The sequence below is a fragment of the Limulus polyphemus genome, unplaced genomic scaffold (assembly GCF_000517525.1).
Source record: "Limulus polyphemus unplaced genomic scaffold, Limulus_polyphemus-2.1.2 Scaffold3745, whole genome shotgun sequence".
In the NCBI taxonomy this organism is placed as follows: domain Eukaryota; kingdom Metazoa; phylum Arthropoda; class Merostomata; order Xiphosura; family Limulidae; genus Limulus; species Limulus polyphemus.
The window spans coordinates 81,219-93,765 of NW_013669355.1; the positions used below are offsets into that span (position 1 = coordinate 81,219).

General features: G+C 32.2%; 1 protein-coding gene across 1 annotated transcript in view; it reads right to left on the reverse strand.

Moving 5' to 3' along the window:
* Nucleotides 1-2,179: 2,179 nt before the first annotated feature.
* The window catches only part of LOC106469962 (zeta-sarcoglycan-like), a 28,858-nt gene continuing 18,490 nt past the window's right edge, over nt 2,180-12,547 (reverse strand). The window contains exons 3-5 of the mRNA XM_013930482.2: nt 5,972-6,044; nt 5,285-5,408; nt 2,180-3,336 (exon numbers count right to left, since the gene is read on the reverse strand). Of these exons, the coding sequence (XP_013785936.2) occupies nt 3,166-3,336; nt 5,285-5,408; nt 5,972-6,044 (368 nt within the window). The 3' untranslated portion in view covers nt 2,180-3,165. The remainder of the gene's footprint in view (nt 3,337-5,284; nt 5,409-5,971; nt 6,045-12,547) is intronic.

The window sequence follows — 12,547 nt, forward strand, 5'->3', positions numbered from 1 at the left end:
AAAAACAAACCAAATGAATCCTATAATTCAATGTAAGAAAACTGTTTTATCTTCGTGATTCTAAACAAACTTAATTAATCCCATAATTCAATGTAAGAAAACTGTTTTATCTTCGTGATTCTAAACAAACTTAATTAATCCCATAATTCAATATAAGAAAGTGGATTTTCTCTGTGATTGCAAACAAAGCTAATTAATATCATAATTCAATGTAAGAGAGTTATTTGTGTGGATAATTATAAAGAAAGTTAATTAATCCTATAATTAAACTTTACAAACTGGTTTTTCTGTGTGTTTATAAACAAACGTAATTAATACCATAAGTATAAGTAAGAAAGTAACTTTTCTGTGTGATAATAAACCAAGCTAATTAATCCCATAATTCAGTATGAGAAAGTGGATTTTCTCTGTGATCGCAAACAAAGCTAATTAATTGCATAATTCAATGTAAAAACAACGTTTATAAACAAAGATTTTCTTCACATAATTCAAATTAAAAATAACGTTTTTCAGTAAAATTATAATAACATAAATCAATCAATGTAAGAACGGAATATTCTTGAGTGGTTGCAAACAAGCCTCATTAATCCTATAATCAATATAAATCAATATAAGATTTACTGTGTGTTTATATAAAACTAATTAATCCCTTTATTCAAGGGAAGTAAGTGACTTTTCTGTGAGATTATAAAGAAAGCTAATTAATCCTATAACTCATTGTAAGAAAGTTGTTTTTCTGTATGAGTATTATCGAAGTTAATCTGTCACAAAATTAAATATAAACACTTGGTTTTGATGTGTAGTTATAAACAAAGCATATAAATCCCATAGTTTGATCCAAGCAAGTGGTTCTTCGGGATTATTATCAAACAAAGCACATAAATCCCATAGTTTGATCTAAGCAAGTGGTTCTTTAGGGTTATCATTAAACAAAGCTAATTAATCCCATAATTCAATATAAGAAAACATTTTTAATGATAACTATGTGTAAAAATTTGTTTTTCTGAGTGATTATAAGCATAGTTAATTATTCTAATTATTAAATGTAAGAAAGTTGTTTTTCTGGGTGATTATAAGCATAGCTAATTATTCTAATAATTTAATGTAAAAAAACGATTTTCCTGTGTGATTTTAAACAAATCTAAGCTTGAAACGTCATGTCACAAATATTTGATTTAGAAATCCCTGTTAATAATCCATTTCAATGTGTAAGTTGGTAGATATATCTTGTACAAAAACTACCTACAAGGAACTGACGTCAGTGTTTAAGGTTCGGAAATCTCATGTCACGTCGTCTGATTTGCATATCACTAGTAAAACCCACTTCAGTGTGTAGGCTGGTGTTAATATTTTGTACAAAAACCACCTACAAGAAACTGACGTCAGTGTTTAGGGTTCGGAAATCTCAGGTCACATCGTTTGATTTGCATATCACTAGTAAAACCCACTTCAGTGTGTAGGCTGGTGTTAATATCTTGTACAAAAACTACCTACAAGGAACTGACGTCAGTGTTTAGGATTCGGAAATGTCACGTCAAAAACATCTATTTCAGCATACAATAAAAGCCAACATCCGAGTTCTTGAAAACAAGAGTAATGATTCACTCTAATGTTATGTCCTTCAAAGCCTGCTAAAGGTAAACAAACTAATCACAAACGTTAATTTGTTGTGTCCACATTTTACTGTGTAGGAGCTTCACCTTCACGCAACCAGTGTTCTGTCTACAGCGTGGTTTTCTGGAGCAGTGAAATGCTTTAAAGTACTTATTTAAAAGTGGTAAAGACCGAGGCAATTCGTTTTATTAACATTTAATATAATTTAAAATAAAAATATGATTTTTTATATGTCTACTTCTAAGAGCTTTACGTACTGTTTTCAAGATAGTAATCGACCATTATTTTATTGTGTGAAGTTAGAAGAAGTTGATAATTAAACGCTTGTTTCAACTTGCACCTGACCGTTATGCACGTGCATCGAATATACAGAACAAGAGTTACAGTTTTACTGCTACGTTAAGCATATTTCAATTCGTAAATACACAAATATGCGCAGAGAAGTTGTGTCAACATGTGGTGTCCAATCGCTCTCTACTTGTGTTTATCATTTTGTACCAAAATGCCTAAATAATCCTTGAAGCAGCAGCTAGCTATAACAGAATTTCCAAAACACAAGTCAATTAAAACCACAATATAACTTTATCTATATTTATAATACGGGTATATTAAACATGTACATTTTTTGACGTCATTAAAGATCCAAAGAACTAATATTTTGGCTTCAAGCTTTCTTTTTTTGGCGTTATTTAAAAATCCCAATAAATAATCTTCTGGCTTCAAGCTTTATTTTTGGCGTTATTAAAGATCCCAAGAAATAATCTTTTGGCTTCAAGCTTTCTTTTTTGACGTCATTAAAGATCCCAAGAAATAATCTTCTGGCTTCAAGCTTTCTTTTTTGACGTCATTAAAGATCCCAAGAAATAATCTTCTGGCTTCAAGCTTTCTTTTTGACCGACTAATAGTAACCTTGTTTTACAGTATATTCCTTTCGTTGGATCTTCGTACGCGGTCACTTGCTTGAAGGTCTTGGATGAACGACAGTCAATGTCCACCTCAAAACTTCAGGCACGTGCAGTATACGTCACAAATGATGACAAGACATCACGGCTCTGCTGAGACTGTTGAAGAACAATGATTAACTTCGTAAGATACAACAAATGCAATAATTGAAACTTTATTCCACTTTTCGATTTGGGGGGATATAATTCGTCACAAAGGTCACTTGTGAAAAATAGTCTTAGTAAACTAAGGGAGAAGAAAGTGTGGCATTTCATATTCTTTATGGTTTTCTTAGACGACTGCTTCACTGTTTATCTTAATCACTTATATAGCCAAGAGCTATATGGCAGCTAGTCACAGTATTCCTCGAAAAATAACCCACCACAGTATTCACAAAATCTAACAGGTCCAAGTGAGGAAAACTCTCCAAGACCGGTTTAATAATTCTCCCCGGGAATGAGTCTCTGGGGTCGAAGAACTTTTGATCGACAACAAGGATCACTCTCATTCTACAGCTTCTTCCACACTTTCTACTCACAAAGAAACGTACGTCAATCTTTCGAAACTAACAAAGATATTCTGTAAATTTGACGACCTCCCAACAAAAAACTATTTGCAAACTTCACTGTCGGCTTGACAACGGCCCTCTGGTGGCGAGAGAAACAGGCGCCCATTCTCACATACACACAGTTGATGAATGCCGGCATACGTACGGCCTCTCGTTGTTGGCAAAGCTGTCTTGATGTTTCTTAACTCAACCTTCTCCGAATCCAACCAAATCTGAAATGATATTAATCACGTGTTGATAATAATGTGTGATTAAACATTTGTTAATCACCAGTTCGTTGAAATTATGTTCATACTGATGTGTGTTTTAAATTCATAACTTATAATAAACAGAATCTGGTCAGAAAATCTGGTTAAATATTGAGTTTTTGTTATATATCGTAGTAATTCTGGTTACAACTGGCTGTTTTTGTTTTATATTCTAACTTTGATCAGTAACTCTTACTAAATATGGCGGTTTTTGTTATATATTCTAACTTTGATCAGTAACTCTTACTAAATATGGCGGTTTTTGTTATATATTCTAACTTTGATTAGTAATTCTGGTTAAATATAACGTTTTGTGTTATATACATATTCTAACTTTGATCAGTAACTCTTACTAAATATGGCGGTTTTTGTTTTATATTCTAACTTTGATTAGTAATTCTGGTTAAATATAACGTTTTGTGTTATATATATATATATATATTAGCTTTTAATAAGATTTCTGCTTAACATGACGGATTCTGACTTTTATCGGCAATTTTGTTCAAAAGATATATTTATGTTTAAATAATGTTCAGATAACATTGTTATGGCTTTAAGTATATTTTACAAATACTTGGGTATTCTCTAAGTTAACCTTAGTTTATAGTATCTTCAGAGTATGTTCTTTTTTCCATACATAACGCAAGGTTTCAATTAGTTCAACAAAACTTGAACATCCCCAAGTGATGTCTTGATCTAGAAAGCCTTCAGAATTTCCCACCCTTACTATACAATATATTATAAAGCCTAATGTCAAGGGTAATTCCATTTACAACAGCGTGGTGGTTTATATAATACTAAATTTAGCAGAAATAAAGTTAAGGTTTTGTAAAAATTATATTATCCTAAAGATTACTACAGCTTACAGTGAACGAAACAATGTCAATAACAATAAAATACTTCGTCATTATTACAGCAAAATCTGACACAACAATGAAAAAAGATAGTCCTTACTCCTCCATAAAAATTACTGTGATTCATTTTATGACGTATACAAGTGTATTACTGTTTCATGGCAACGGTTTCTCCCGTATTTTACTTGTTACAGGCAAATTCTATGTAACTATAGTATCATATCATTACTGCAACGGTTTCTCCTGCATTTTACTTGTTAAAGGTCAAGTCTCCGTAACGCTAGAGTAGAAAGTCATTATTGCAAGGTTTTCTCATGTATTTTATTTGTTAAAGGCCAAACAAATCTCTGCAACGCTAAAGTAGAATGTCATTACTGTAATTTTTTCTCGTATATTTTAATTGTGAAAGGCTTAGTCTCTGCAACGATACAGTACAATGTCATTATTGCCATTTTTTCTCCTGTATTTTATTTGTTAAATACCAAACAAACCTCTCCAACGCTAAAGTAGAATGTCATTACTGCAATTGTTTCTCCTATATTTTACTTGTTAAAGGCCTAGTCTTTGTAACGATACAGTAGAATGTCTTTATTGCAACGGTTTATCCTGTATTTTATTTGTTAAAGGCCAAACAGGTCTTTTGCAACGCTAGAGTAGAATACCGTTACAGCAATTTTTTCTCCTGTATTTTAATTGTGAAAGGCTTAGTCTCTGCAACGATACAGTAGAATGTCATTATTGCAATTTTTTTCTCTTCTATTTTAATTATTAAAGGCCAAACAAGTCTCTTCAACGTTTGGGTAGAATGTCATTACTGCAAATCGCTGCAATTGGGGTTATGTTACTCTAGAGCTTCCCGTTTCTGTAATTTTTGTACTTCACTTTATTTGGTTTATTAACGCGAGACTTTGACGAATGCAGGTAACTCAGGATTTTCTAATTTAATTGTTTTGGTTAATTAATTTGCTTAAAATTTTTAGATTTATGTTAGAAAAGTGTTTTTAGTTTTTAAAAAACAGTATTATTTCACACATAAATGATGTCGGGAATCTACTTACCCTTCCTTCTTTAGATTGTAGTGTCAAATCTTTCCGACAGGCGGCAGTAATATCACCCGCTCGTGATTCTATAGCCACGCCTTCTGGTGCTTGAACTTTCAGAGTACGTGTTGGCGATTCGAGCCTGAGAAAGAATTAGAAAGTAAACAATCTATAAATGGTTTATTCCACAATCGAGATAGTGAAATATAGAAAGATCTTTTTTCTTACAGCTCAACCTGTGGAAAATGCTAGGATTTAATCCACATATATTTGGTGTGTGTGGGAGAGAGGTGGGTGGGTGTATGTTATTACACAAGCTAATTGGTGTTTATTTTCGGATGAAGATGTTGTTTATCTGCTTTTTTACCACTGATATTTCTAAATTTTGAACTTAGAATAACAATTGTAATTTCACTTTTAATATTTACCGTTTAAAGTAACGTTACGGTGAGTCTTTTTACTTCGTTTTATACTACAAAGTTTTCACTTTCAATATTTACCGTTTAAAGTAACGTTACGGTGAGTCTTTTTATTTCGTTTTATACTACGATAGTTTACGGTATGAACGATTCATCTTAATACAGTATTTTTTTTTTTTTTAGTAAGAAATGTTAAGTTATTTGAAACCGTGAAGGAAACAAGTAGAGAGCTAACTCTAATAAACCAAGAGAATAATAACTAAAGAATAAAAACGTTTCACATAACCTGAGCTGTTGGAAGGATTCTGACCGTACCAGGGAAGTTTGGATAGATCCTTCAAACGCCACTCCTCCCGATCCTAAAGAACAACGAGACAGAATAAACGTTTCCTTTATCACCTTCCTTTAGAAACGTTACAACAATTACAACCCACGAATTATGAGAATGTTAATCAGCCTTTTCCACACACGCATGCGCAATAATAGAGTTGAGATAAATGGTTGTCTTATGGTAATTAACTGGATAATTTAAAATATGTTTACTTTTGCATCTTTCCTTCTATCACATGCCGGTTAGTTAGGAGCTGTACAAAAATAGAACAGCATGTATACAGTTATTTTTAAATAAGCTCGTTAGATAACTGGGACGATAATAAAGTAACTTAGCACACAAGAGAGAAGGGATGCTCAGATTCTGTAATGTACAAAACTTATGCTCCTGTTTATCTCTCTCCGAGTCTCACGAGATCAGTGAATGTAACATCGGAAATCAATACGTTTGAAATAACTCGCAATCAGCTCTCGAGTCAAAACATTGATTTATTTGAGGTTAATCGTACTTTGTAAGAACGATGTCCCAGATTTGGTCTGTCCTTGGATCCTCCACCATCAATATGACGGTCATCATTATACAATACAGTAATAATCTTTAGTGAAGGACCGCGAGGTTAATCTTAAACAATCTATCTTGATATCCTTACCAGATAGCCTCCTCGGCTTCAAGATAACGTTTATGCAGACACAAAACATGTAATCGAAGGAGTTTTTGAACGGCTATTAGTTTGTAAATCATTAACCTTAACTTCGTAGCTGTTAACGGTATCAGGAGATACAATGATTTTATGGGTCGGAAGGTTCTCTTTCATAACGAAAGCCCTTGTTTTGCAGATGAGCTCTGTACTGGCTTAGTATATAGTTTTGGAATTCTTTATTGTCCTATAAACACTGATGTGTAATGTTTTTTCCGCAGTCATAGAACACACTGGAGCTTAAATTGATTGTTTCTTCTAGTACTAAACCATTTAAAATATCACTATTCAAATATTCATTGACAAATAAACCGTGACGACATTGCACTATCGACTGGTTTAAGAATACGCCGTGAACCAAACAATTTGCTGCTAAATATTTATCAGTGACGTCACGGTATGTATCAGCGGCGACACACTCACTACATTAGCAATCGTACTTATAAAGTACGGTGAAATGTACGTTTACATATATATATATATATATATATATACACATCATTATTAAGTGGATGTTTGTATTTTCTGTCCATCTCTCTTTCTATATATATATATATAAAAAGACATAGATACATATAAATAAGTTTGAAATATATATGTAATACATTCTAACGTATATCTACTAACACTATTTACTATTCTTGAGTCAACTCATCTGAAAATGGTTTAATTTACATTCTGCGCAAAGTTGGGATCATACCAGTTACTACATGGTTAATGCTAACTTAAAGTTATTCACGGCAAATTAAGATCATACCAGTTACCACATGGTTAGTGCTAACTTAAAGTTATTCACGGCAAATTAAGATGATAGCAGTTACTACATGGTTAGTGCTAACTTAAAGTTATTCATTTACTTATGCCTGGTTTCGTATGAAACTTGCCTCAGTAGGAAGACAGGATGTTTAAAAGTCAACATTTGGGGGGTTTCAGTAAGAGGTAGATCCTACTATAGTTATTTGAAATATGGCTGCAAAATGTGTTTTTATTGTTTAAATAATCATTAATGAAGAAAGAAAATAAGTCGTGAAAAAATAAAGTAAAAGTGAAATCGTAAAACAAAAGATATTTGTAATTAAATTGACTGGAATATGTCTACGATCTTGATTATCACGCTCATTATCTCTATTTTCAAGTTCAGGTTATCAAGTTAGATTAATAACTATTTAACCTTCTTAACTGAGTGACGTCATTAATCACTGTCACATGTATTATGGATTTTACGGAAGTAACTATTTTGTTTAAAATAGGCAATATATTAGCTCTTTATTTTCATGAGCCCCAAATGTACGAGTTCTTTAACTACTTTCATGACCACGCCCAATCTAATTGTGAAATAGTAAATATACAAAAATATTACTCAAACTTAGCGAGGTCTGAGGATCTGTTCAAGATGTACGCACACAGTAGCAGAAATGGATTATAGAAATCATTATAATATAATACAGCAGACGAGTATCTTGCTCTCATAATCATGCAACTTTATAAATATATATATTTTTTACTCCACTGATTGCCCAAGAAAGTTCGGGGCTCGTTTCTTGCTGTAGAGCGAACAGCCTATTGAGCCGCTTTGAGTCACGTAACCATTAAAGTATATACCTAGTTGTAATAACAGGTGTCACATAGAAATCAAATTAAGGTTCCTTTGTTTATTTGTTTCTGAAGTTAAGCACAAAGCTACACAATGGGCTATCGGTGCTCTGACCACCACGGGTATCGAAACCCCGTTTCTAGCATTGTAAGTCCGCAGACATGCCGCTGTGCCACTCCAAATTCAGATTCAAACATTATGTAGTGTAAAACTAGTCATTAACGAAGTTTCTGTTTAATAAAAGGTTACCAGTTGTCGGGTATTTATTTCTCGGTTGAAGCAAAAAAATGAAAGTGTGGAATAATTATGTAACTAACAATAGATTCTTATCAAACAAAGCTACCTACATTATATCAGAATAAAGTAGGATTTAATCACTTTATTGTCTCATAAACATAGTGGGTATTAATCACGTTATTAAGAATAACTTTGATCAATCAAATATAATTAAATTGATCAGAATAAAAATAGGATCTAATCACTTATCTATAGTATAGAATAGCAGAGATTGATCATGTAACTATTAATAAATATTAGTCAAATATCTTCCTACCTAGAGTAGAATTAAAATTTTAACCAGATAATTAATATATGAAAGTTTATAGCCCGGTTTTAAAAAATCGTGAGTTCTCAAGGGAACGGAAACTTATAGTTATTACAATATAGTGATTGGTCAGTTGGGTACTTTCGCTGTTAGCAGCATTGTCGGCCGTAAACCCAATCCATTTTAAGAGACTGAGGTTTGCTCTAAAAGTATACATTAAGTTAACAATATAAAATCATCCTCATAATAAACAAGTTAAACTGAAAAAAAAAGAATATATCTTACAAACATATAAATCTAGTTTGCACGATCACTAGAATTAAAACACAACACCTTCTAAAAGTAACAATGTCCAGTGACTTTTATACGAAGTCAGTAGGATTTAGTCATGTAGCTGTAAAATTAAAACAGTAGGATTTAGCCACGTAACTCTATAATCAAAACAGTATAATTTAGTCACGTAACTCTATAATTGAAACAGTACACTAAATCCTACTGTTTTAATTATAGAGTTACGTGACTAAATCCTACTGTTTTAATTATAGAGCTACGCGACTAAATCCTACTGTTTTAATTATAGAGCTACGTGACTAAACCACGTAACTATATAATTAAAACAGTAGGATTTAGTCACGTAGCTCTATAATTAAAACAGTAGGATTTAGTCACGTAGCTCTATAATTAAAACAGTAGGATTTAGTCGCGTAGCTCTATAATTAAAACAGTAGGATTTAGTCACGTAGCTCTATAATTAAAACAGTAGGATTTAGTCACGTAACTCTATAACTAAAACAGTAGGATTTAGTCACGTAACTCTAAGGCAAACTTCCATCGTATCTAACATGAAATGTTTCTGACTAAAGATTGCAAGTCTTGCCTTTGAACAATTTCGTTGTCTTTTCATTAGAACAGTATCCAGATATTTGCTTGTGATGATGGATTAAATAAATAAAATTATTATTATATTTTGAATGTCTGTTTGTTTGTTTTTTGTAATTATGCACAAAGTTACACAATGCTCTGCCCACCACGGGTATCGAAACCTGGATTCTAGCGTTGTAAGTCCGCAGACGTACCGCTGTGACACTGTGGGACATTTTGAATGTCATACTGGGTATAGTCTAAAGAAGGTCGCACTTTACAGTATTCTTGATTAAGAAGTTATCAATTTTGTTTGAAGTTCACATACCCCGGTGGCTCAGCGGTACGTCTGAGGGTTTATGACGCTAAAATTCAGGTTTCGATACCCTCAGCGGGCAGTACACAGACAGCTCATTCTGCAGCTTTGCGCTTAGTAACTAACAAACAAACTATTTAAATCCAACATTTACTAACTGAAACGAATACCTAAACTCCTTAGTTGTTAACTTTCAGCTGTTTTTTCTTCTGCTACTTTTACTCTGTGCTTACAGCTATCAAGACATCCAGATTTCCCCTAACGTTCGTGTTATAGTTATTTCTTCTAAATTCTATTAGTTCTTCCTCAAGTCAACAGCTGCTGATCTAATTCCTTAATGTTTACTTTGACTTTTGAGTCGAGGTTAGATATTTATTCTATCAGGGCAGACCTCCAAACGAGATTGTGTTCATTAAGACCGAGACTAGAACATTCTATCAACATCTCTCTTTAGGTTACCAATCTTACTTTCCAAGTCTTACTATTGAACCTTCTCGAGGCTTGTAGGGTTTACATTTCGCCTTTTACAGAATATTCAACTTTATTTATTGCTATCTGTTGCCTGATCCATGTATTTTAAGAGAGAGAAAATAGATATCTGGTGAAAAAGTGATAGACAAAAACTAAAATTGAAGAACTAATAAGGGAAACTATACGAATAGCAAACCCGAAAATTTTCTATACTTTTAAGATTTTCAATAAAGAAGTAACGTATTGGAAGAGAATTAATTCATGCTAACAAAATAATAAATACCAATGGAAGCACATTCAGCTTCATACGTACCTGAAGAGGGTAGTTGTTAGAACTGTTAATACTTTGACCGTCTTACGTTATAGTTGTTAATATCATGAGTATTTTATAGTTGTTAACATCACAACTAGCTTACGTTACAGTTGTTAACATCACAACTAGCTTACGTGACAGTTGTTAATATTATTAATAGATTACGTTATAGTTGTTAATATTATGATTATCTTACGTTACAGTTGTTAATATCACAACTAGCTTACGTAATAGTTGTTAATTTCATGACTATCTTACGTTAGAACCGTTAATATTATTAAGAGATTACGTTATAGTTGTTAATATCATGATTATCTTACGTTACAGTTATTAATATCACAACTAGCTTACGTAATAGTTGTTAATTTCATGACTATCTTACAGTTGTTAACATCACAACTAGCTTACGTGACAGTTGTTAATATTATTATTAGATTACGTTATATTTATTAATATGATAACTATCTTACGTTATAGTTGTTAATTTCATGACTATCTTACGTTAGATCTGTTAATGTTATTAATAGAATACGTTATAGTTGTTAATATCATGACTAGCTTACGTTATAGTTCTTTAATATCATATCAATTTATATTAATTCTACTTGTATGACTTGATATCCAACATATAATTTTATGCTTAATTACCTTGACTGTTACTAATAAGGCTAACGCTATTTTCTATTATTTGTTCAGGAAATATGTTCTTAAAAGTAATGTGATCATAAAAACTTTAACCACATCTTGATGGAAGTGAAACATCAACAGAAAGACATTATCTCTGATTCGCTAATCTCAGTATGGACGAGGAATAGTAACACGTAAGAGGAGGGAGTAAATAATCAACCTTTTATCAGGCAACATAAATATAATCTAGAAGTTAGGGATAGGATTGGTTTATCAAGTTATACGTTCTCAGTTTATACTAGATGTTCAGTTGTTTTTATGACAAGATCTCTACTGAAAACTATAAGAACCATTCAATATAACATGTTTCGTAGAAATGGCTAATCAGAGATGAAAAGAACTTTGTTCAAACAATTCACGTGACTCATACCTAATGTTGACCGGTGAACTATAGAAACAGAGTGTATACGTAATCACCTTTTATACAATAATTTAACCAGGTTTAACGCAAACATTTTACAGGCGAAATGAGGATTATAATTAATTTGTTTTTATCTTTTAAAATGATATTGCAATCGATACAAAAGACACCGATTTGCAATCACTGGATGGGAAATCTTTATGATTAAAGTCAGCCACTTATATTATGAATAGATGTATTGTTTCAATATTTTCATGCCTCGGTGGTCAGGAAAGTAGGCTTAACTTACCTATGGTAGCTTTAAAGCTTTTGCTTCTTGTTTGTTTAAATAATTATTTTAACTTAAACGAGATTTAGAAAACGAATTAGTTTTAAATACACCATAAAACACCACAACTGTAGAGGATACACATTGTGAGCATTAAGTCACCGTAAATATTTAAAGATGAGAATTTTAATGTTGAAGAAAAATAACTTTCTTGCGTAAAGCAAAATGAAACAGAATTAACTATACAGTGAGACACTTGTTTTTATTAATTTAAGAATATTTTCGTAAATAGTATCACCTCTAGGAAACCCTTCATGTCTGGGCTAGTAGCTAAGTGGACCATTAAGAAACCCTTCGTGTTGGATGCTAGTAGCTAATTTCTTAATGTTCCACCCTTCATGTTGGATGCTAGTAGCTAA